The 27,620-nt window shown below is 40.8% G+C and overlaps 1 protein-coding gene across 1 annotated transcript in view; it reads left to right on the top strand.

Annotated features, from left to right (window-relative positions):
* Window positions 1-340: 340 nt before the first annotated feature.
* LOC126175337 (tRNA pseudouridine synthase-like 1) overlaps window positions 341-27,620 on the top strand; it is a 104,210-nt gene continuing 76,930 nt past the window's right edge. The window contains exons 1-2 of the mRNA XM_049922057.1: window positions 341-996; window positions 1,081-1,209. Of these exons, the coding sequence (XP_049778014.1) occupies window positions 950-996; window positions 1,081-1,209 (176 nt within the window). The 5' untranslated portion in view covers window positions 341-949. The remainder of the gene's footprint in view (window positions 997-1,080; window positions 1,210-27,620) is intronic.

Genomic DNA, 27,620 nt, shown 5'->3' with positions numbered 1-27,620 from the left:
ACAGCGCCACTCCAGAATGACTTGATTGTGGCGATACTTTCGTTGCGTGTGTGAACCCGGCGCTGCAGTATGCCACTAGCTGTGGCGACACTTTTCTTGCTTGTGTGAACATGGCTTTACAGTATCTTTTTTCTTTATTCCATTATTAAGTGTATTAAGTACAAACTTGAACTGATCTATTGCCTTTCTAAGATGAGTAAAATAACTTCTAGGGTCTTCCACTAAAATTTATTTCAGTAAGGTCTTTGTGCAACCGTGCTGACTTCTCTTCTTCATCCAGTCCAGTTCGCCTCCAATGCAAGCGGGCCCGGGTTCGATTCCCAGCCGAGTTGGAGATTTTCTCCGCTCGGGGACTGGGTGCATACAGTCACGAACCAAAAAGTTTCATATTTGTTCTGATCTTTTATCTTATGCAGTAGTTTCATGCTAACAGGCATTAGGTCTAACTCCGCTACAACTTGTACAGCTACCAGACCAAATGGCTCTCACAAAACGACGAAACTGAAGTGTACACTGGTAGCGCCGTGTCAACAGCATATACGAAACTATTTCACGCAACGACTAGCGCAAACCAGTGTCGTTGTATAAATTAGGCTTAACCTGATAAGCAATGCTGAATTACGAACGGTCTCCATTTCTAGAAAATTACGCATGCGCATTTGTCGTTGGAAATTTAAGCGCAAGCAAGTTGAAAACTGAAAAGGAAAAAAAAGCATTGTGTGGGTCCAAAAGCTGTGCACTGTGCAGCGTATTTCTGATGTTTAAATTGGACAGCTTGTAGAAGGCGTTGACTTGATGCAAACAATTGAAGGCAGTAGAAATATCCAAAGTAAACAATAGTGCCTCTATTATAATATATTATGAGAACAGGGCAAGACAAGTGTTTGTTGGTAGTTGTTATTGATGTAGGTACGACATAAAACTGGAACGTGTAAACAAATTTCCTTCGATGCCCCGATATCTTCTGTATATATCATATGTCGGAACTTATTTCAGGTTGTATAGTTAGTTTGCCTCTAAACACTCATTTTCAGCATATTACATCAGAAAGCAATGATTAATATTGTGCATGGTGTACAGGGCAGTGCAGAAGCAAACTTTCCGGACAGAACCTGAAGTCAAAGATCCGGAGTCTGTGCAAGGAATTCTGGAAATAGCATGTAGAAGATTTAAGCCGGCAAATGAACCAAAAGTGTATGTTTCTAGCAGGTAAATACATGCAGAATGTGTGGCAAAAGTCTGTTAGCTTTTATCAACATGTAGTATGGAGACAGTGTAATAAATATGACATGACAACTATTTGCATTTTCTTTAGTAGTCATAATGCAGTGTACTACTGCTACTATTACTACTACTACTAGTAGTAGTAGTACTGCCACCACTGTAACTGCTCTCTGCAAACCACCATGATGTTCTTGACAGAAGATACACGCCATTTTATCAGGTATTAGGATTTCTTCCTGTTCCATTCTCATGTGGAGCACCAGGAAGATTGGTAGTTTTAATGCATCTGTGCATGCAGTAATTATTCTCACCTTACCCTCAAGATCTTTATGGGAGCGATATGTAGGGGGACACAGTATATTCCTAGAGTAATCATTTAAAGCCGGTTCTAGAAACTTGGTTAATAGTCTTTCTCGGGATAGCTTACATCTCGTCTTCGAGTCTTCCAGTTCAGTTCCTTCACTATCTGTGTGACACTCACCCACGGATAAAACAAATCTGTTACCGTTTGTGCTACCCTTCTCTGTATATGTTCAATATCCCCTGTTAGTCCTATCTGCTATGGGTCCCACAGACTTGAGCAGTATTGTAGAACTGGTTGTATGAACGATTTATAAGCAAGGTCGTCTGTAGATTGACTACACTTCCCCAGTGTTCTGCCAATAATCTGAAGTCTACCACCTGCTTTACACTTGACTGATCCTATGTGATCATTCCATTTCATATTCCTACAAAATGTTACACCCTGGTATTTGTACGAGTTGGTTGATTCCAACTGTGACTCATTGATATTATAGTCATAGGATACTACATTTTTCGTTTTGTGAAGTGCATAATTTTATATTTATGAACATTTAAAGCAAGTTACCAATCTCTGTGCTCCACTTTTAAATCTTATCAAGATCAGACTGAATATTTATGCAGCTTGTTTCAAATAGGCCTAATACTTCGTTATAGATAACTGCATCATCTGCATAAAGCATGATTGTACTATCAGTATTATCTGCAAGGTCATTAACATACAACATGAACAACAGAAATCCCAACACTTCCCTGGGGCACACCTAAAGTTATTACATCTGACGATGACGCTCCATCCAAGATAACCTGCTACATCCTCCCTACCTAAAAGTCCTCAATCCAGTCAGAAATTTCACTTGATGCCCCATATGATTGTACTTTTGTACAATCAAATGCTTTTCGGAAGTCAAGAAATACAGCATCTACTTGAATACAGCCTGACAAATATTTTATATTAGTCATTGCTGTACTCAGTTTGAAAACGTGGCCATACTGTCACATCTCCCCTGTCCCAAAACACGCATACAAATAGGCCTATGTGAGTTTCATGTTCCATGGATCATTTGCATGATAAATCATAATGATAAGAACAAGTCATTTTACATTCACATAGCAAATTAATTTATAAATATGACTATATGCAGGGAACATTTTTAAGTTCATTTATTTATTTTAAAATACACAGATGTGGGTTAGTAATTCCTACCCACTACCTTTTACACATTCAATAATAGAACTGCTACGGAATAGAAGGACTTGTCAAGGAGAAACTGTTATTGTTTTTATTTTAGGATTCGAAAAATATGTTTATTTCCTGTTTTAAATCTCATCAATATGGACACAAGATTTTTGAAGTTTCTACCCTTTTTATTCCCTTACTGTGAGTTATCTTTGACATTGGTGTAGTATCTCTATATGTACAGAAGTCAGTATGTTGTACATTTTTGAAATTGAGTGCGAGACCATTTGCTAAGAAACCACTGAATAATACATTTAAGAACATTATGTACCAGTTCTTCTGTTGTTGTTTGTATGTTTAGATTGGTTATAATACTAGTATCATCTGCAAAAAGAACTAATTCTGTTTGTTGCGTATTAGATGGAAGGTTGAGAAGTAAGAGTGGCTCTAAGACTGAGGCTTGTGGAAGTCCATAAGTGATTTCTCTGCAGTCAGAAGTAGTTCTCCTGATTACAATGGTTGAATTATTTAGTACAACTTTCTGCATTACTTTTATAGGTATGACATCATCCAATGGTTTGTACCACCGATTTCAGAAAAACCTCAATTCATCCAGGCGGATATTGTGATTCACAGAATCATATGCCTTAGATAGGTCACAGAAAATATTAGCTGCTCCTTTTTTGTTATGGTAATGCTTGCAAAATGTGCCGAGTAAGTGTCTAAATGACATTCTTAGTTGAACAACTCTTCTGAAATCAGAACTGTTTTTTAATAAGGATAATGTTGTTTCATAGGTAAGATACTCTTTTTGGACCGCACTATCTTCCCAAAGATTTTGGAAAGTGATAGCTATAGTGAATTGGGTGGGAAGTTATTGACATCTCTGCTACAACGTTTCTTCCATAGAGGGGTTTAACAGTAGCAAATTTTAATCTCTCTGGAAAAATGTCCCAAGTTAGTGATGCATAACATATTCTGGGAAAGACAACAGTTATTGGTCTTATATGGGAACAAGACTTTAGTAATGTGTTGGAAACATCAAATCCAGATGAACTTTTATTTTCATAATTTCAGAAGGAGAATCGGGGAGACATACATATGATGGAATTTTATATCTTTTCCAACATATTGCTGTGATTTTTCTCTTGAAGTGCTCATCCCTATATTACCTGCTAAGTTTAAGAAGTGATCATTAAATGTAACTGCTGTTTGTGACTGATCATTTACAGTGCTTCCATTTAAATCAGTAGTCATTATATCTTGTTCTTGTTTCATTACATTCCGTATATACCTAAACACATTGTAAAAATTACTGCTTTCTGACATAATGTGCATTTTCCTTGAGTTTTTTGATAACTCTTCTTAATAATAATAATAATAATAATAATAATAGCTTTATTCAACATTGAATGGTACACTGCACATGTACAAAGAAACAGTAATGATTAATGTTATTTGTACAGTACACAAGACCCATTCTTCTGAATACATCATTAATTTACAACAAAATTACAATAAGGTGTTTACTTATTTCTATTCATATTATTTCACAGAGCATTTGTTATTCTTCATATAAGTATGATACTCTTCTCATGTGTAGAAAGGGTGTTTTACTAAAAATTTCTTAAGCTCATGTTTCAGTTTAATAGTAGGAAGAGCCATGACTGCTCTGGGCAGTGCATTAGCTAATTTCATACCTGCATACTGAGGCCCCTTTTCGTAAAGTGCTGGTCTGTGGCTGCCAATGTAAAATCTTTCTTTATTTCTAGTATTGTACTGGTGGAAATCTGAATAAGTGTTTGGGTGCAGTCTTTTCACAAGCAATATGGCTTTTAGAATGTATGTGTTTATAACAGTTAACACCTCTGTTTTTGGAAACAAGTTGCGACAAGATTCCGTATATTTTGCTCCACAGATTATTCTCACATTCTCACACCCCTTTTTTGAAGAATGAGTAGCTTATCTAGATTAGCTGTGGTTGTTGCCCCCCCCCCCCCCCCCCCAAATTTCAATACCGTAGTTCAAATGAGAGGAGAAAAGAGCATGGTGTGCAGTCTTCAGGACTACGGTGTCTCTACAGAACTTGCTAATAGTACTGATTGCAAATATATTTTTTGACGACTTAGTTGCTAGAGAGTGAATATGTGTGTCCCATTTCAGATTGCTTTGGATTGTTACGCCAAGGAATTTTACACTAGACTCTCTCTTTATCAATTCGTTGCCCATGTATAATTTAATTTCATTATTCAAACTACTTTTGTTAAACTCCATCAAACATGTTTTACTGGTGCTTACACTTAAGTGGCTTCCATTATAAAACTGAGCAATTTCTTTTGTCACATTATTACACTTGGCCTATAGTTCATTACATGATTCCTTTTTACATACAATGGACATGTCATCGGCATACAAAACAATTTTGGAATTTATAGTACAGTATTTAATATCATTTACATAGATCAAGAACAGAAGGGGGCCCAACACCGAGCCCTGGGGCACGCCATATTTTATGCAAGTGATCTCTGATTTGTAGACACCACTTTCCGTTTTAAGTAGAACAAACTGCTTTCTATTGCTCATACAACACTTTATTAGGTCATAAGCAGCGCCTCTAATGCCCATGTTCCATAGCTTGTCTAATAGGATGTCAATGTTCACACAATCAAAGGCTTTTTCCAGGTCTAGGTATACACCTGCCACATGTTCCTTGCTTTCGATACCCCCTAACACCTCTTCAATTAGTTGAGCAGCTGCAGTGCTATTTGATTTACCTTTTACGAATCCATTTTGATTTTCGAACATCAGGTTGTGTTTGTTAAGAAAGTTTATAATCCTGTTGTATATAACTTTCTCAACTATTTTGGAAAAGACAGGAAGGATTGAGACTGGTCTGTAGTTTTCTATTTTGTTGTTGTCACCTTTTTTAAAAATGCGTGTTACCTGTGCTATTTTTAGTCTGTCTGGAAAGGTGCCTGATTCTATTATATTGTTGACTGCTGCAGACAGAGGTACAGAGACATTTTGGCTACAGGCTTTTAAAACATTAGCATTTAGGCCATCATGCCCAGCTGAATTAGAGGGTTTTAGAGAGCTAATGATGCCCATTATTTCTGCACAGTTTGTGGGGGCTAGATATATACTATGGTCACATGTATTACCTTTAAAACTGTAGTGCATGTTTTTATGTTTGTCATTTATGGCTTCCCCTACGGAAGAAAAATATTCATTAAAAATATTTGCAATTTCCAGTTGGTCTTTTATGAGCATGCCATTGTGGTTAATAGTAAAGTCCATACAGGATTTGTCATTGCTGGTTCTAAAACTGTTTATGACTGCCCAGATGCCAGTAGTTATGTTGTGTGAGTTTTGAAGCTTATTTGCAACATAGTTGCTCCTGGTCTGTGTAAGTAAGTCCTTATAGTGTGCTTGATATATTTTGAAGGCTTCCTTTAGCTCAGGAATCTCTCTATTATTCAGCATTGCACTGTGGAGTAGTTTTATTTTTTCCCTCACTTCAGTGACATTACTATTTACCCAAATATTTTTGTTTATATTTTTTGTTTGTTTCATTTTTGTGATTACAACTGGGCATGTGGTATCAAAGCAGTAATAGAAGTCAGCAGCAAAGTTATCATATGAAAAGCTATTATTTTCAAACCATTTTATTTGTGCTAGCATGCAGTTTAGTCTATTTATGTTGTCATTATACATTATTCTTTTAGTTACAAACTGTGGCTTTATGGTGACAGTGGGGGCCTCATGGCGTTCCAATTTAAGCTGTACTGCATGGTGATCTGAGATGGCTAGTTTTGAAACCGATGCACTGTGGGGTAGGTTGGTCATGTTTGTTGTTATGTTGTCAAGACATGTTTTACTATTGCCAATTTCTCTAGTGGGTTCCCGAATGAGTGGGGTCAGGTTAAATTCATCACACAGATGATGTAACTTTTTGGTGCTGACATCATTCGTTAATAAATCTATATTTATATCCCCTGTAACTATAATATTTACATGACCATTTGGCCCAGAAAATTTTGAGTAGTTTTTGTAGTATACAACTACTGCAGGTTCTTTACTTGTTCTTCCCAACAGATACGGTTTCCTTTCCCTTTCACAAGATGCTCTAATCTCTACAGTGATGCATGTTAGTATATGGCTTTCTAATATCCTTTCTGATTAATTTATGGGGAAAGCTATTTTCAGATAGTGATATGAATTTACCAAGGACTAGATTAAGCTCAGCATTTATTTCAATACAAATTTCATTCTATGTCATCTCTAGTAAGCTATTCTTAAGAACATTTGTCCTGGATTATTTAACTATTGTAACTTATTTCCATTGAGAGGAATCTGTACTGTAAAGTATTGTCTTATTTATCCTAAATTATTGTACATCATGATCAGAGAGATCATTTTTTACTGGGTGGACAGTTATTTTGTTGGATTGAGCTTCATCAGGAAAACTTTATCAAAATTTTACTCCATTTATCTGCTTATTCTGGAAAGTTAAATTACTGAGATCAAATTGTAGAATTCAAATGTTTCCAGACCATTTTTTCCATTGGAATCTTTTAGAAAATTTACATGGAAAACACCAAGACAATTAACTGCTTGAGCATAAGAGATAATTCATATGCCTCGTAAACAGTTCAAAATGTCTCAGTATGTTCTATATACTGTTATATTATTTGTATTTAAAATAAACATTGTAAGTGTATGTAGATGTCATTGGGACATTTTGAACTGTTTGAGGTATATAGATTCCTTACTATGCTATCTGTCTGACTACAAGAAGCAGTTACAGTTAAAAGTGGCCAGTTTTTCAGTATTAATTTATGCACATATAGTGTTAACTTTGCGAAATCTAATTGTTCCAGTGTTTTGGAACTTATGTTCTGTCTTTACATTCTCATTCTTTTTCCACATTAGTTTTATATGAGTAAGGTGCTAAAGTGCAATCTTCTATGTTTAACTCTTCTAACCGTGTGGATATGTGGTGTTCAGATAGTCACTTGTCGTTTATCTCTTCAGAGCTCTCTAAATTTTCCAAACAGACAAGAAGCTCTTGTACTTTATTACTCAAGCCTATAATATTCTGATGAAACAACCTAACTTACTTTTCTGTGCATTCTTAAGCATTTTGTAAGACTTTTCAGTTACCCTAACTTCCCACAGCAGGATGCCTGAACCTTGACTCTGACCTAAAAAAGGTACCCCTATGACATCAGTGCCCATAGGGATCTTACTTTGTGTATCAGTGTCCCATCTTCCATGCATTTTCTGCAAGCAGCTCAGCCAATCAGCCAACCTATATTTCCAACAATATAAGGAGAAGATAGATTGCTGTTCACCATAAAGATGATGTATTTAGTTGCAGACACTTACATAGTAGCTTTCGGCCAAAACCTTCATTGGAAAAGGAAACATTCACAAAAGCAAGCGGGGGGAGGGGGGGGGGGGGGAGAATGTGGTGCAAAGGAGGAGAGGAGCGGGAAAGGAGAAAGATGTGGGGATGCATTGGCAGAGGGCTGCACACAAAGGGGATGGGAGACGAAAGTAAGGAGGAGGTGATTGGACAAGTGGTGTGGAAATTATTGGGTGGAGGGTGTGGGGACAGGAGGTTATGGTAGGTTGGGGCCAGGACAATTTTGGGAGCAAAGAATGTGTTGTAAGGATAACTTGTTGTAAGGATAACTCGCATCTGTGCAGTTGAGAAAAGCTGGTGGTGTGGGGGAGGATCATGATGGCTCGGGTTGGGAAGCAACCATTGGAATTGTGCATGTTATATTCAGTTGCATGTTGTGCCACATAGTAGTCTACATTGCTCTTGGACACAGTTTGTCAACAGCCATTCATCTTGGTGGACAACTGATTGGTAGTCATACCAATATTTAGAGCTTTGCAGTGATTGCAGCAGAGCTGGTATATGACATGGCTGCTTTCACAGGTGGCCTGGCCTCTGATGATGATAAGCCTGTGACAGGACTGGAATAAGAAATGCTCTTACAGTCCTGTCACAGGCTTATCTTACCCTATCAGAGGCTGGGTCACCTGTGAAAGCAGGCATGTCACATAGCGCTCTGCTGCAATCATTGCACAGCTTGTTGTATGGGTATGGCTACCATCAGCTGTCCACTAGGTTGAACAGCCACTGCCAAATGTGGCCAAAAGAAAAGTAGACCACCTTGTGGCACAGTATGCAGCTGAACGTAACATGCTGGATTTTTAATGGCTGCTTCACTACCTGAGCAAGCGGGGTCGCTCCCCCCCCCCCCCCGGCCCTCCCCCCCCACCCCACCCCACCACCACCACCACCACCAGCTTTTCTGAACTGCACAGATGGGAGTTGATCTTACAACACATTCTCCAGACTGAAAATTATTCTGGTCTCAACCTACTGTAACCTACTGTCCTTCACACCCCCCCCCCCCCCCCGCCCCCCCCACACACACAAACACTTATCTCCCTGCTCCACAATCAACACTGCACCTGCTTGAAGTCTAGTTCCTGCACACTCTGCCAGATGGTGCTCTTCTCTCCCTACCTACCTCCCTTACCCTGCTATCCTTTCCCCTTCCCACCTCCTGCACATTGCTGCTTCCTTTCTGCATGACTGCTGCATTACAATCTGAGTTGTCAGTGATGGTGGCCATGTGTGCATGAATTGTGCTTACTTGGGTGATGGAACACATGTACGTTTCCTTTTCTGTTGAAGGTCTTGGCTGAAATCGGGTGTGTAACTGTCCTTTCATTGTGCCTGTCTGCATGTCAATGTGTCATCTTTACATTGAGTACCAATCTACCTTTCCTTATGTTGCTGACTTTTTGTTATCCATTCAGTTCCCCTCAACTTTTATTTGAAACTAATGAGCAAGCTTTGTATATGACATGTGCTATAGATACAAGGCAAACTAATAAAAGTGTTAAGAATACAATTCTAACAGTTAATTATGGATTAACATCACTGGAAGATTCAAAACACTTAATCCATTGATAGTAGTAATTACATTTTTCTGGATATCCATAAGTAACTTGTTCTTGGGGAAACTAGGCAGAGAATCACTTATATGTGTTATTATGTATGATTTGTTGTAATAAACTGTTAACAGTCTTGTTAATGAAAACTTTCCATCTGCATGAAAAGTAATTGGGAATATGGAAGGTGTATCAAACAGACCACATGATAAATTAGGGGGTAGTATTTTAAATTAATCCAGTGCCATTTGAGTGTGGAAGATCTACACCTACATCTACATTTATACTCCGCAAGCCACCCAACGGTGTGTGGCGGAGGGCACTTTACGTGCCACTGTCATTACCTCCCTTTTCTGTTCCAGTCGCGTATGGTTCGCGGGAAGAACGACTGTCTGAAAGCCTCCGTGCGCGCTCGAATCTCTCTAATTTTACATTCATGATCTCCTCGGGAGGTATAAGTAGGGGGAAGCAGATATTCGATACCTCATCCACAAACGCACCCTCTCGAAACCTGGCGAGCAAGCTACACCACGATGCAGAGTGCCTCTCTTGCAGAGGCTGCCACTTGAGTTTGCTAAACATCTCCGTAACGCTATCACGGTTACCAAATAACCATGTGATGAAACACGCTGCTCTTCTTTGGATCTCCTCTATCTCCTCCGTCAACCCGATCTGGTACGGATCCCACACTGATGAGCAATACTCAAGTATAGGTCGAACGAGTGTTTTGTAAGCCACCTCCTTTGTTGATGGACTAGATTTTCTAAGGACTCTCCCAATGAATCTCAACCTGGTACCCGCCTTACTAACAATTAATTTTATGTGATCATTCCACTTCAAATCGTTCCGCACGCATAGTCCCAGATATTTTACAGAAGTAACTGCTACCAGTGTTTGTTCTGCTATCCTATAATCATACAATAAAGGATCCTTCTTTCTATGTATTCGCAATACGTTACATTTATCTATGTTAAGGGTCAGTTGGCACTCCCTGCACCAAGCTCCTATCCGCTGCAGATCTTCCTGCATTTCACTACAATTTTCTAATGCTGCAACTCCTCTGTATACTACAGCATCATCCGCGAAAAGCCGTATGGAACTTCCGACACTATCTACTAGGTCATTTATATATATTGTGAAAAGCAATGGTCCCATAACCTCCCCTGTGGCACGCCAGAGGTTACCTTAATGTCTGTAGACGTCTCTCCATTGATAACAAGATAGTTTAGGTATATCAAAACTTTTACATGTAAGTGTCATATTGAGGGTCAAATTGAAGTAAATTATACAGTCGGAAAGTCATTTAAGAAATGGCCCATAAAACTGCGTTAAAATCCTAGTGCAGTCATCTCTCAGAGGATTATTCGTAAACAATTCTTCCTCACTGCTGTGTACTGTACTGTCTAAGAATAAATTTCTACTCCACAAGCCACTTTGTGGTGTGTGGCAGAGAGTACTTTGTAAACCACTGTCACTTCTGCCCACTTTCCTGCTCCATTTGCAAATGGTTTTTGGGAAGAACGATTGCTGTTGACTCTTCTAGTAATGTACACTCTTCGAAAGTAAGACTAAGCCACCCCATGGTGCAGAATGCCACTTGTGCAACATCTGTCACTCTCTCTTTATCTTACCTGGTAAGAATCCCAGACTGATGAACAATAATCAGATATTGGTCGAACAAGGGTTTTGTAAGCTATTTCTTTGTTGATGGATTACATTTCCTGAGGATTCTTCCAATGAATCTCAGTGTGGTGTCTGCCTGTTCTGCAGTTAGTTTTGTGTGTTTGTTCCACTTTAAAGCTATCCATCTGCATTTTCTAGATATTTTATGAAAGTAACTGCTTCCAGAGATTATTTTGTGATCGTGTAATTGTACAATAGCGGGTCTTTCTGTCTATATATACACAATATGTTACATTTGTTTATGCTCGGGGTCAGTTACCCCTCCCTGCTCCTAGTATCGATCCTGTGCAGGTCCTCTTGCATTCCTCTAAAATTTTTGAGCATTGCAACTTCTTTATATAAAACAGCATCATCTGTGAAAAGCCCCTTTGAACTTCCAATGTCGCCCACTAGGTCACGTACATACATTGCGAAAAGTAATGGACTTGTAACACTACATTGGGGTACATCTGAAGTTACTTTTACATCTGAAGACTTGTCTCCAGTGTTGAGAATGAGATGCTGTGTTCTGTTTGCTAGAAACTCATCAGTCCAATTACACAGTTTCTCCATTGATTCATTGTGCATATAGGACAGCGGCCAGTCAGATATTTATCAAAGAAAAATCGCCAAACAGTAGTGTGTTTTCAGAAATTGTTATTTTATTTACACGATCAGTTTCGGCATCTCATTAATGCCATCTTCAGGCCCCTATGCACTCCATGTATAGAGAATCAGATTCATCGATGCATGCATAAACAGAGCCATCAATACCTGAATTCTGTGAATTTTTTGTGGAGTGTGTATTTCGAAGACTTGACAGTGACACAGTTGATCTGATGTTCCATATGCTCATATTTTATTCAATAGGCAGCAGTAAGGAACTGTATTGAATGCCTTATGGAAGCCAAGGAACACAGCAACTACCTGAATGCCTGTATCTACTGCTTTGTTGGTCTTATGTACGAACACAGCATGCTGGGTTTCACACAGTTGTTGCTTTCAGAACTCATGTTTATTCTTACAGAGGAGATTTTCGGTCTGCAGAAATGTCATAATACACGAACGTGAAACATGTTCCAAAATTATGTAACAGACTGACATCAGGAGTAGGCCTTCAGTTTCATGTGTCTGTTCGGAACCCCACCTTGAAAATACAGATGACCTGTTCTCTTGTCCAATAATCAGGAACACTTTGCTCATTCAGAGACCTATGTTACACGGCTGCTAGAAGAGGTCAAAGTTCTTTCACATACTGTATTTAGAGTTGTATTTGTATCCCGTCAGGTCGAGAGGCCTTTCCTATGTTTAGCCATTTCAGTTGCTTTTCTATCCTATGGTCACTTATTTTAATATTGGTCATTTTGTCATTAATTCCACGATTTAAAGGAGATACTACAGTGCAGTCTTCTTGTGTGAAACAGTTATGGAAAAAGTATTTCAACCCTTTCTGTATTATCCTCCATTTCAATTCCATTATAGTCACGGAGTATGTGGAAAGGTGGTGTCAATCCATTTACTTGTTTAACATAAGACCAAAATCTCTTAGGATTTTCTGTCAAATCAGTAGACAGAATTTTGTTTTCGAATTAATTGAATGCTTCTTGCATTACTCTCCTTACATTAATTTTGGCTACATTTAATTTTTGTTTGTCTTTGAGGCTTTGGCTACATTTAAATTTTCAGTGATGCTCTCTTCGCTTTCATAGATGCTTTATAATATGGCTATCGAACCATGGCGGGTCTTTTACTTCCTTCACAATTTTGCTTGGCACATGCATGTCTAAATGGTATTGTATAATGCCTGTGAACTTTGTCCATAACTTTGTCCATTGATGCTCAGCATTGTTATTTCTGTAGCTGAAATTTTCATGCTGAGGCCTGTTTCTTGTTACCCATGCTAAGCAGAAAGATCTTCATATCTTTCTTTGTATTCCTTATTTACAGTAGTATTCAGTGATGCTGTAATGGCCTTACGAGCACTGATTCCCTGTTCGACACTAACTGTGTTGAAAGGATTTAGTCTGTTTGTCACCAGCAAATTTAAGATGTTACCTTCATGAGGTAGCTTCTGTGTTAAACTGCAGAAGGTAATTTTCATATCAGACATTGAAAACAGTTTCGTGAATACCCTATCCCTATTACCTGCCCGAATCACGTACATGTTCCAGTGTATAGTAGGTAAGTTGAAATCTCCACCTAATACTACATCATGAACTGGAAATTTACGGAAAACATTCTCTAAGCTTCCCATCAAACACTTCTTACTGTGGCTGTAGCAGGGGGTCTATAAAGACATCTGACAATCATGTTTGATCCACCTTTAACAGTTGCCTTCACGCAAATTATTTTGTATTAGGAATCGTGCAAATCTCACTAGGTAGTATTGTAATTTTTATGGCTGTAATCATGCCTCCACCACCAGTGTTAAACTTGTCTCTGCAATATGCAGTCCAACCAGAGTTTAGAATTTCATTGCAGTCATTGCTGATTTCAGCCAGTGTTCTGTCTCTAACAATATATGGAAATTATCACCCTTTAAATGTGAGATTAATTCTGGGACCTATCCATCGGCACTCCTACAGTTACCTAATAACTGTGTCAACATTTTTTTCCTCTGCTATGACAAATGCTACCCTGTGTGGAATCAGAATGCATCTTACTGGGCCTGTGGAGGGATTTCTATTCCCAATAGAAATCACAGGTGCATGCCACATACTCTGCTGCCTTAGTAGTTGCTACCTGTGTGTAGTGCACATCTGACCTATTAAGGGAGGGGTCCTACAACTCTATAATTGATAGTGGAGACCAACAAATCTGCATCCAAGATCATTACAAGATCGTTTGTGCCTTTGGTTTAAGCCTGCCACACAGCTCCCAATCAAAGGAAGTAGTAGATCGGGTCTGGGAATGATGCTGCAAACAATAGCTCTGCTTCCACCCTGCAGGTGAGGCTAGCTGTCTTCACCAAATCAGCCAGCTTCCTGTAAGAATGTAGGGTGGTCTCTGAACCCAGGTGACAGGCATCATTCTTGCCAATATGAACCATGATTTGCAGCTGAATGCACCCAGTGCTCTCAGTTGCCGCTGGCAGATCCTTGTCCACTTTTTGAACGAGTTCCCTTGGCAAGCAAACAGAGTGGATGCTGGCCTCCTTTTCTAACTTGTTTGCTATTTCCCTGAGGGGCTTCATCATCTGTCTAACGTAGCAGCTCCTAAAGACAAGCGGTCACATTCTCTACGCTTGTCTAGATCTGTTATGCAAATCAGCCACATCCCAACAGGCAAGGGTCTCATGCTGGCTTATATGTGCTTGTCGCAGTAGACAGTACCTCAAACCTGTTTTTAAGACATAAGGGGAAAGTCGTACCACCAGTACCCACTTTTGCCTTCTGCCCGGAGATTTGTCACCCTGCTACAGTTTACCAACCAGTGTCAGGTAAGTGTCAGCTGGCCGGTATGTGCGAGTCTGAAGATACAGCAGCGTCAATGGTCTCAGGTGACACTATAGGCTTCAGAGATTCCAATGCATTTATCTCGGGTGGGCCAACACCCGTGCATCCCAGGGCAGCAGCCTAAAGCCTGTTGACAGTGGCCGACACAGGTGCCATCTGTTTATGGTCAGTGGCCCATTCCCCGTGCATCCATACACAACAGAAGCAGTGTCCCTCCATCTTTAATCAACTTTTGTTTGTACTGCAGGTAATCTGACACAAACGTAAGAAGTTAAACTCACTCTACACAAACACTGAAGACTCACGAACTCCCATAATGAAATAAATAGCTCTACTAAAAACAGATAAATAAAAAGCCACTGTTCACTTCTACTCAGAAGCATGTAAAAATACCACTAAACTAAACAATGTGTACAATCTGTGTATGGACAATAAGCTGCTGCTGAACTCCACTCTGCCAATTATGACAAATTAACTTATTATCACATGTACAGATATGCAGATTGTGCTCATAGGCCTATTGCCACATCAGAGGATAAGTGTGTATTTTACACATTTTAATATTATACTTTGATCTAGTAGAAGGTGTAGAAACAATAACAGTTAATTCATCTGCAGTCATCAGAGAATGTGTTGTAGTTAACTTACTATGAGGACATAAATTATTAGAATTAACAGGTAAACCATAGGAGATATTACATCTAGCTTACATTCAGTTAGTAGTCGGACCTGCAAGAACTGGTCTCGAAGCAATAGCACGGTGCGCAAACAATAATTCGAACTACTTTCTAAATTCTTTAAATTGAGAGCATCAATTGTAGCTTTTTATAGACTGTCAGCAATTCATAACAACAATAGTATATTTAAATTTTATGTGAGCACACATGACGCAGTTCTTCGAACAACTCATGTAGGGTTGCTTTCATCTCGGAAGTTATGTTGAGTGTGTAATGAATTACTTTACACTCTGTCCGATAAAAATTCTGTGGTTAGTAGTGGTTCTCTATGTATTTCTTAGTGTAATTATTTCATTAAAGAAGTAAATTGAATTCATATTAGACTGCTGGTCAGAAGCTAATATTTTATCTGTAATATTCACTCGATATTGGCTGGTTAAAGTAACAAATAAAGTACTGTTATGTCTTCCTTGCATGCTGTATGGTTCTTTAGTGGATACAGGAGCAAGGTACAGATGCCGTCCATGAACAGAGAATTCAGATATTAATTTATTCTGCATCCAACATCAAATAGTTAAAATAATATATAACTTTTTTGCTGTATTTTCAATGTCAATTGTGAATAGTAGATTTGAATGTAGAAATATCTGCAGATACAGGAGATGTATGAATCTGTCATTCTACAATACAATGTCTATTCAGATGATGTTTAACCATGGCCATTATGAAAGTCTGCAAAAGTTATTTAACTGGTAAACACTTGAAATGGGAGACAGTCCATGAATGCTTGAACGTAAGAACACCCGCCACAGAGATCCAGAGAGGGGATGCTTGCATCTCATTGGCAGTGGTGTAATTGTTCATGGCAGTGCCCTCGTGCCACGGTAGTGGCTGTTTGAAATGCAGCAGCATAACTGGTGGCACATGTATTTGAAAGTGCAGGCGACTGGATATGGCCGATAACGCATGCCTCCCCACCCACCTTGGAAGGTACGGGGGAGGTTTATGCCATGAATAGTGATGAGGCTGGTTGCTTGGCTGGGGACAGAGCAGATCAACCCATGTACCGACATTGTGTCTTGCGAGCAACAGAGAAACTGTCCTGGAAAACCAGGCACAGGATGCATCCGACAGCATGGATAGGAGCATGGAGGGTGCTGCAGAGGGTGCTAGCTACTAGCTGACAGTGACAGCATCAATGTCCATTGGAGAGGCGACCCACAGCATTCGCGGCAACGGTGTTGGAGGTGGGCAGGCGGAGACTTCCATCGGTGAGATGACCACAACTGGAGGCATCTGCTTGGTCAGTTGCATAGGGGGCTGCGTTGTGGCAGACAGATGTGTCTGCACTTTTGCTGCCGGACACCATGCACTGAAGAAATATGAAACAGTTTAATCCATGGCACGATCGCTGAATTCACGGGACCACAGCTAATTTTGGTGATGCTGATGTGTGCCTGAACTGCCGCCAAATAGTATGCTGCGCTCTGCCAGCTGATCTGAGATCAGTGCCAGATTCCCATAAGTGTGCTGTGTCGTACACTCAATATTGAACTCTGATGTTCGGGTGAAACTTCAGGTGAAGTCTGAAGCTAGAGCAGAGCTTCTGCGAGTGAAATATCAGGAGCAGGCAAAGTATGAAAGTACGATATGAACTAAAAAAAGAAAAGGCATTGTAAAGTGAATGTGAAGCTCAAAGTTTTGACTTTTGCGTCTTGAACGTTCAAACAAATCATTCGGTCTTGCCGTTAGACTGTTGTGAGAATGGTGCTATCTTGACGTGCTGTATTCCATTTTGTTTGCAAAATTTGACAAATTCCTTGGAAGAAAAAGGAGGTCCATTGTTAAAACAATTGTTTGTGGAATACCTCCAAGACAAAATACAGAAGCGAATGCCTTGACAGTGCTGGTGGCATTCGTCGACTTCATTGGGATAACAAAAGGGTATTGCTGTAGATGTTGACGATATTCAACCGATATATTTGCAAAAAGGGGCAAGTAAAGCCTATATGGAAGGATCACGATGGATTATCAGAATGTAGCCAGGAGAAAAATTCCTGGCGTGGAGCCGCCTGATTGTCCGCGCAAGTGTGACATTATGCTGTCACATGTTCTGTTTGCTTATCTAAACCAAGCCACATACAATGTTGGTATGCCAGATACTTAGTGCTAACTGTTTCCAAATGTCCTCTATTGGAATACTTAACACCTGCTCTTGTGAGGCAGGGATTAACATTCTTGTCTGTTCATTAATGGGAAGCAGAATCGTATCATTCAGAATAGGTAAACTGTAGCAGTGTACAAAATATTGTTGCACTAAAACGAATCTTTGCAAACGTAACTTTTTAGCAATCATAGTGACTGGTCATGCTCCGTGGCTTGTGCGATCCACCATGAATCAATAGGAAATAATCCAGGGTTGCTAATCAGAAGAATCAATATGTAAACAAGAAGCTTGTGGTGCATTGAATACTGCATCTGTGCCTACAGGTAAATGAGACAGTATGTTGGCATTTGGCTGTTACACCTGCCGGGGATACAAAATTTCGTACTGGTAATTTCACAATAATAGTGACCAACGTTGAAGCTTGTGTGTTGTGTGGTTGGGAACTTGTTTTGACAGATGAAACCTGCAGTCTGTTATCAGGAAAAATTATCTGCCATACAGGTAATGTGAAATTTGGTGACACAATCTACTATAGCCAGTGCTTCCTTCTCCAGCTGACTATAATTAATCTGAGCACTGTTCAAAGTTTTCGAAGCAACATGATGGGGTGTTCTGTTTTTCCAGTTTTGTGGGATAAAACTGCTCCGATGCCACGGAATGAGGCATCGACTGCAAGCAAAAGCAGTTTGAGCGGATCATAGTGTGTAATGCAAGATTGATGAAGCAGTCCATTTTTCAGTCTTTGGAAAGCTCGGGTGCAGTCTTTTGTCAAATGGAACAGAACATTTTAATGTCTGAGGCAGTTCAGAGGCATGGCAATTTGTGCTGCATTAGGAGTGAACTTTAAGTAGTAAGTAAATTTTCCAAGAACGACTAGCTGTTCACGTAAATTTGTAGATGACAATTGCTGAATTGCTTGCAAATGTTTTGTTGAAGGACAAATGCCATTGGCATTGATGATAAATCCTAAGTATTCTATTGATGTGTTGAAAAAAGAACATCTCTGCAAGTTACATTTGAGGCTCATTTCAATTAAAACTTGAAAAACCCAGTCCCCATTTTCAAGGTGTTGTTCCAGAATCTGCCTGGAGACAATTATGTCATCAAAATAACTAAAACAAGAAGGCATCTTGGATGTTAACTTGTTCAAGAAATTCCTGAAACAATGCATTCGCCAAAGCACTTTCGAAATGTGGGCATTGATATTCAAACAAGCCTCGCCCGTTCATCCTGTCAGTGGGCAGGTGGCCGCTCCTTCAGCAGGGCCCGAGCAGGCACCGGGGGCAAAAGCTTGCTGGTTATTGGGAGCTCCAACATTAGGTGGGTGATGGAGCCCCGTAGGGAAATAGCGTACAGGGCTGGAAAGAAATCCAACGTGCACTTGGTTTGTCTGCCGAGGGGCCTCATTCAAGATGTGGAGGCAGCCTTGCCTGCGACTATCAAGCGTACGGGGTGCAGTCGTCTGCAAGTAGTTGCTCACGTCGGCACCAATGATGCCTGTCGCTTGGGTTCTGAGGCGATCCTCAGTTCGTACAGGTGGCTGGCGGATTTGGTGAAGACCGCTGGCCTCGCACACAGGGTGCAAGCAGAGCTCTCTATTTGCAACATCGTTCCCAGAGTGGATCGGGGTCCTTTGGTTTGGAGACGAGTGGAGGGTCTCAACCAGAGGCTTTATCGACTCTGTGATGGTCTTGGCTGCAGATTTCTAGACTTGAGCAGTTGGGTGGGGAATTGTAGGACGCCCCTAGATAGGTCAGGGGTGCACTACACAAAGGAAGCGGCTACTCAGGTAGCAGAGTACTTGTGGCGTGCACATGGGGTTTTTTTTAGGCTAGGCAGTAGTGCGAGGTGTCCTGATGAACACTCACCAGTTGACGTGCAGGTAGGGAAATCAGGATGCACTCAGTGTAAAGACACTTCAGCTATCAAGATATTAGCAGTAAATTTTCAGAGTGTTCGGAATAAAGTTCCTGAATTTACTGCCCTCCAGGAAGCGTGTGGTGCGCAAATTATTCTCAGGACTGAGACCTGGCTGAACCCTGAGATAGGAAGATCTGAAATATTCATTGAGGGTTGGAACGTGTATCGGAAAGACAGATTAGACAACGTAGGAGGTGGTGTCTTCATTGCAGTTGACAAAAATATTGTGTCTACTGAGGTCGAAGTAGAGTGTGATGGTGATGTTATCTGGACACGTTTAACAGGGCTAGGGGAAATAAAGTTAATTGTGGGGTGTTATTACTGGCCACCAGGTTCCACCGTGACAGTTCTAGAATCATTCAAAGGGAGTCTACATTCTATATCGCAGAAGTACCCAGATCATGCTATATTAGTCGGAGGCAACTTCAGCCTACCTAGTATAGACTGGGATGTCTATGGATTCATTAGAGATGGTACAGACAAGCCGTCGTGTGAATTACTTTTGAACACATTATCCGAAAACTGTCTTGAGCACCTAAATCGACAGCCAATACGTAATGGAAATATTTTAGATCTGGTAGCCATGAACGGACCAGACCTCATTGACAGTGTCAGTGTTGAGACAGGGATTAGTGATCATGATGTTGTCATTACAACTATGGTTACGAAAGCTAAAAAGTCGGTCAAGAAGGCTAGGAGAGTATTCTTACTAGAAAGAGCAGATAAGCAGTTGTTAGCATCCCACTTAGTAAATGAATTGACTTCATTTACTTCCGGTACGATGGACGTGTAAGAATTAGGGGCAAATTTTAAACACATTGTAAATCATGCATTGGACAAGTATGTGCCGAAAAAGTGGGTTACGGACAGAAAAGACCCACCGTGGTTTAACAGCGCAATTTGGAGAATGCTCAGGAAGCAAAGGCAGTTGCACTCGCGGTACAAGAAAGATCGGGAGAATGAGGACAGGCAAAAGTTAGTAGAGATTTGTGCTGCTGTAAAAAGAGTGATGCGCAAAGCATTCAACCACTACCACCGTCATACCTTAGCAAAAGATCTTGCTGAACACCCAAGGAAATTCTGGTCTTACGTAAAATCGGTAAGCGGGTCGAAGGTGTCCATCCAGTCACTCACTGATCAGTCTGGCCTGGCAACGGAATACAGTAAAATGAAAGCTGAAATTTTAACTTTATAGCATTCGAGAAATCTTTCACACAGGAGGATCGTACAAACATACCGCCGTTTGAGTCTCGTACAGATTCCCGTATGGAGGACATAGTGATAGACATCCCTGGGGTTGTGAAGCAGCTGAATGGATTGAAAATAAATAAATTGCCAGGTCCTGATGGGATTCCAATTCGGTTTTGCAGAGAGTACTCTACTGCATTGGCTCCTTACTTAGCTTGCATTTATCATGAATCCCTTGCCCAACGTAAAGTCCCGAGTGACTGGAAAAAAGCGCAGGTGACGCGTGTATATAAGAAGGGTAGAAGGATGGATCCTCAAAATTACAGACCAATATCCTTACCATCCCCCCCATCAACCATGGACCTTGCCGCCGGTGGGGAGGCTTGTGTGCCTCAGCGATACAGGTGGCCGTACCGTAGGTGCAACCACAACGGAGGGGTATCTGTTGAGAAGCCAAACAAACGTGTGGTTCCTGAAGAGGGGCAGCAGCCTTTTCAGTAGTTGCAGGGGCAACAGTCTGGATGATTGACTCATCTGGCCTTGTAACACTAACCAAAACGGCCTTGCTGTGCTGGTACTGTGAACAGCTGAAAGCAAGGGGAAACTACAGCCGTAATTTTTCCCGAGGGCATGCAGCTTTACTGTATGGTTAAATAATGTTGGCGTCCTCTTGGGTAAAATATTCCGGAGGTAACATTTCCCCCATTCGGATCTCCGGGCGAGGACTACTCAGGAGGACGTTGTTATCAGGAGAAAGAAAACTGGCGTTCTACGGATCGGAACGTGGAGTGTCAGATCCCTTAATCGGGCAGGTAGGTTAGAAAATTTAAAAAGGGAAATGGATAGGTTAAAGTTAGATATAGTGGGAATTAGTGAAGTTCGGTGGCAGGAGGAACAAGACTTTTGGTCAGGTGAATACAGGGTTATAAGTACAAAATCAAATAGGGGTAATGTAGGAGTGGGTTTAATAATGAATAATAAAAAAAAAATAGGAGTGCGGGTAAGCTACTACAAACAGCATAGTGAACGCATTATTGTGACCAAGATAGACACGAAGCCCATGCCTACTACAGTAGTACAAGTTTATAGCCAACTAGATCTGCAGATGATGAAGAAGTTGATGAAATGTATGATGAGATAAAAGAAATTATTCATTTAGTGAAGGGAGATGAAAATTTAATAGTCATGGGTGACTGGAATTCGAGAGTAGGAAAAGGGAGAGAAGGGAACATAGTAGGTGAATATGGATTGGGGGTAAGAAATGAAAGAGGAAGCCGTCTGGTAGAATTTTGCACAGAGCATAAATTAATCATAGCTAACACTTGGTTCAAGAATCATGAAAGAAGGTTGTATACATGGAAGAACCCTGGAGATATTAAAAGGTATCACATAGATCATATAATGGTAAGACAGAGATTGAGGTACCAGGTTTAAATTGTAAGACATTTCCAGGGGCAGATGTGGACTCTGACCACAATCTATTGGTTATGAACTGTAGATTAAAACTGGAGAAACTACAAAAAGGTGGGAAATTAAGGAGATGGGACCTTGATAAACGGATTAAACCAGAGGTTGTAGGGAGTTTGAGGGAGAGCATAAGGGAACAATTGACAGGAACGGGGGAAAGAAATACAGTAGAAGAAGAATGGGTAGCTCTGAGGGATGAAGTAGTGAAGGCAGCAGAGGATCAAGTAGGTAAAAAGACGAGGGCTGGTAGAAATCCTTGGGTAACAGAAGAAATACTGAATTTAATTGATCAAAGGAGAAAATATAAAAATGCAGTAAATGAAGCAGGCAAAAAGGAATACAAACGTCTCAAAAATGAGATCGACAGGAAGTGCAAAATGACTAAGCATGGATGGCTAGAGGACAAAAGTAAGGATGTAGAGGCTTATCTCACTAGGGGTAAGATAGATACTGCCTACAGGAAAATTAAAGAGACCTTTGGGGAAAAGAGAACCACTTGTATGAATATCAAGAGCTCAGATGGAAACCCACTTCTAAGCAAAGAAGGGAAATCAGAAAGGTGGAAGGAGTCTATACAAGGGCAATGTACTTGAGGACAATATTATGGAAATGGAAGAGGATGTAGATGAAGATGAAATGGGAGATACGATACTGCATGAAGGTTGTGACAGAGCACTGAAAGACCTGAGTCGAAACAAGGCCCCGGGAGTAGACAACATTCCATTAGAACTACTGACGGCCTTGGGAGAGCCAGTCATAACAAAACTATACCATCTGGTGAGCAAGGTGTATGAGATAGGCGAAACACCCTCAGACTTCAAGAAGAATATAATAATTCTTATCCCAAAGAAGGCAGGTGTTGACAGATGTGAAAATTACTGAACTATCAGCTTAATAAGTCACAGTTGCAAAATACTAACACGAATTCTGTACAGACGAATGGAAAAACTGGTAGAAGCCGACCTCGGGGAAGATCAGTTTGGATTCCGTAGAAATGTTGGAACACGTGAGGCTATGCTGACCTTATGCCTTATCTTAGAAGAAAGATTAAGGAAAGGCAAACCTACGTTTGTAGCATTTATAGACTTAGGGAAAGCTTTTGACAATGTTGACTGGAATACTCTCTTTCAAATTCTAAAGGTGTCAGGGATAAAATACAGGGAGCGAAAGGCTATTTACAATTTGTACAGAAACCAGATGGCAGTTATAAGAGTCGATGGGCATGAAAGGGAAGCAGTGGTGGAGGAGTGAGACAGGGTTGTAGCCTCTCCCCGATGTTATTCAACCTGTATATTGAGCAAGCAGTAAAGGAAACAAAAGAAAAATTTGGAGTAGGTATTAAAATCCATGGAAAAGAAATAAAAACTTTGAGGTTCACCGATGACATTGTAATTCTGTCAGAGACAGCAAAGGACATGAAAAAAGCAAAACGAGGATAATGGAATGTAGTCGAATTAAGTCGGGTGATGCTGAGGGAATTAGATTAGGAAATGAGACACTTAAAGTAGTAAAGGAGTTATGCTATTTGTGGAGCCAAATAACTGATGATGGTCAAAGTAGAGAGGATATAAAATGTAGACTGGTAATGACAGGGGAAGCGTTTCTGAAGAAGAGAAATTTGTTAACATCGAGTATACATGTAAGTGTCAGGAAGTCATTTCTGAAAGTATTTGTATGGAGTGTAGCCATGTATGGAAGTGAAACATGGACGATAAATGGTTTGGACAAGAAGAGAATAGAAGCTTTTGAAATGTGGTGCTTCAGAAGAATGCTGAAGATTAGATGGGTAGATCACGTAACTAATGAGGAGGTATTGAATAGAACAGGGGAGAAGAGGAGTTTGTGGCACAACTTGACAAGAAGAAGGGACCGGTTGGTAGGGCATGTTCTGAGGCATCAAGGGATCACAAATTTAACATTGGAGGGCAGCGTGGAGGGTAAAAATTGTAGAGGGAGACAAAGAGATGAATACACTGCACAGGATAGAATAGCGTGGAGAGCTGCATCAAACAAGTCTCAGGACTGATGACCACAACAACAACAACAACAACAACAACAACAACAACATCATCCTTACCATCAGTTTGTTGCAGGATTCTCGAACATATCCTCAGTTCGAATATAATGAATTTCCTTGAGACAGAGAAGTTGCTGTCCATGCATCAGCACGGCTTTAGAAAGCATCACTCCTGCGAAACGCAACTCGCCCTTTTTTCACGTGATATCTTGCAAACCATGGATGAAGTGTATCAGACGGATGCCATATTCCTTGACTTCCAGAAAGCGTTTGACTCGGTGCCCCACTGCAGATTACTAACTAAGGTACAAGCATAAGGGATTGGTTCCCAAGTATGTGAGTGGCTTGAAGACTTCTTAAGTAATATGTTGATAGAGACAATAAACACACACACACACACACACACACACACACACACACACACACACACACACACACACAAATTTCAAGCTTTCGCAACCCAAGGTTGCTTCATCAGGAAAGAGGGAAGGAGAGGGAAAGACAAAAGGACGTGGGTTTTAAGGGAGACGGTAAGGAGTCATTCCAATCCCGGGAGCGGAAAGACTTACCTTAGGGGGGGAAAAAGGACAGGTATACACTCGCACACATACACATATCCATCCGCACAATACAGACACAGGCAGACATATGTAAATGCAAAGTGGTTGGGCAGAGATGTCAGTCGAGGCGGAAGTACAGAGGCAAAGATGTTGTTGAATGACAGGTGAGGTACGAGTGGCGGCAACTAGAAACCACATTGGAAAGTGTGGTCTTTCCGCCGTCCACCTAACCTTCGTAACCTCTTGATTCATTCCTATGAAATCCCCAAACCCCTTTCCCTGCCCTCTGGCTTCTACCCTTGTAACCGCCCCCGGTGTAAGACCTGTCCCATGCACCCTCCCACCACTACCTACTCCAGTCCTGTAACCCGGAAGGTGTACACGATCAAAGGCAGAGCCACATGTGAAAGCACCCACGTGATTTACCAACTGACATGCCTACACTGTGAAGCCTTCTATGTGGGAATGACCAGCAACAAACTGTCCATTCGCATGAATGGACACAGGCAGACAGTGTTTGTTGGTAATGAGGATCACCCTGTGGCTAAACATGCCTTGGTGCACGGCCAGCACATATTGGCGCAGTGTTATACCGTCTGGGTTGTCTGGATACTTCCCACTGACACCAACCTATCAGAACTCCAGAGATGGGAACTTGCCCTTCAATATATTCTCTCTTCCCATTACCCACCAGGCCTCAACCTCCGCTAATTTATAGTTGCCGCTGCTTGTACCTCACCTGTCATTCAACAACGTCTTTGCCTCTGTACTTCTGCCTCGACTGACATCTCTGCCCAACCTCTTTGCATTTACAAATGTCTGCCTGTGTCTGTATATGTGCGGATGGATATGTGTGTGTGCGCGAGTGTATACCTGTCCCTTTTTCCCCCTAAGGTAAGTCTTTCCACTCCCGGGATTGGAATGACTGCTTACCCTCTCCCTTAAAACCCACATCCTTTCGTCTTTCCCTCTCCTTCCCTCTTTCCTCATGAAGCAACCTTGGGGTGCGAAAGCTTGAAATTTGTGTGTGTGTTTGTGTGTTTATTGTCTCTATCAACATACCAACGCTTTTGTTTGGTAAGTTACAGCATCTTTGTTTTTAGATATACATAAATCATCTTTTGGATAGGGTGGATAGCAATGTGCGATTGTTTGCTGATGATGCTGGGGTGTACGGGAAGGTGTCGTCGTTGAGTGACTGTAGGAGGATATAAGATGACTTGGACAAGATTTGTGATTGGTGTAAAGAATGGCAGCTAACTCTAAATATAGGTAAATGTAAATTAATGCAGATGAATAGGAAAAAGTACCCTGCAATGTTTGAATACTCCATTAGTAGTGCAGCGCTTGACACAGTCATGTCGATTAAATATTTGGGCGTATCATTGCAGAGCGATATGAGGTGGGACAAGCATGTATGTAATGGCAGTTGTGGGCAGGCGGATAGTCATCTTCGGTTCATTGGTAGAATTTTGGGAAGATGTGGTTCATCTGTAAAGGAGACCACTTATAAAACACTAATACGACCTATTCTTGAGTACTGCTCGAGTGTTTAGGATCCCTATCAGGTCGGATTAAGGGAGGACATAGAAGCAATTCAGAGGCGAGCTGCTAGATTTGTTACTGGTAGGTTTGATCATCATGTGAGTGTTACGGAAATGCTTCAGGAACACGGGTGGGGGTCTCTAGACGAAAGGAGGCGTTCTTTTCGTGAATCGCTACTGAGGAAATTTAGAGAACCAGCATTTGAAGCTGACCGCAGTACAATTTTACTGCCGCCAACTTACATTTCACGGAAATACCACAAAGATAAGATAAGAGAGATTAGGGCTCGTACGGAGGCATATAGGCTGTCATTTTCCTCGTTCTGTTTGGGAGTGGAACAGGGAGAGAAGATGCTAGTTGTGGTACGAGGTACCCTCTGCCACGCACCGTATGGTGGATTGCGGATTATGTATGTAGATGTAAATGAGTAATCCCAACAAAAATTTTCTTTGTCTCTTTGTCCAATGGTAATTGATGATAGGCTTCTGCAAGATCAATTTTTGAGAATAATTGTCCTACTAGGCAATCCAAAATTTCCTCTATATGTGGGACTGGGTAGGAATTAATGACTGCGAATTTACCATGCGTTTGAAATCCACACAAAGACTATTCTTCCCATTTGGCTTATGTATGATGACTAAGGGTGATACCGCTGACTTGCTGAAATAGGTTTTAAGACACCAGTTGATTGCAGTCTCTAAATTCCTGTAGCCATGTCATCACTTAATGCCTGTGGCACAGGGCGTGGATGACAAAATTTGGGTTGCACATTATTTTGCAGCATAATGTGAGTGCGAAAATCTTTTGCACATTCTAGAGTACCATCCGACAAATGTTGATCATCACAGAGTTTCTGAATGGCGACATGCAAAACCTTTGTGTCAGGGGCATGCACATTGTCCTGTATGTCTAATCAGAAGGAATCAGATGCATCCATGGTCTCACATGTGAGCAGATTACAGTGAAAGGGACTTCCTTAGTTGTGTTTTTGTACTTTGCAGGTAAGTGGCATGTTCCAAGGACTGAAATGCTGTCACTGTTATGGTGAGGTGCAGACTTAAAGTTTGCAAAGGTGTTTGCTCAATTTTTTTAAATGTATATCTTGCTTAAGCAACAAAACAGGAGCTCTGGTATCTAATTAAAAAGCATTGACTGGTTACAAATTTGCAATGTAATCCACAGTTTGTAGTGTTTTCTCTGAATTCAATTATCCTTTCTGTGTTGTGAGAAGCAGTTCTCTGTTTCCACATGCTCACTAGAGCGTTCATGAATTTTGAGAC

The sequence above is a fragment of the Schistocerca cancellata genome, chromosome 3 (genome assembly GCF_023864275.1).
Source record: "Schistocerca cancellata isolate TAMUIC-IGC-003103 chromosome 3, iqSchCanc2.1, whole genome shotgun sequence".
NCBI lineage: Eukaryota > Metazoa > Arthropoda > Insecta > Orthoptera > Acrididae > Schistocerca > Schistocerca cancellata.
Note: the sequence above shows the minus strand (reverse complement) of the source record. Positions and strands in the feature narration are given on the sequence as shown.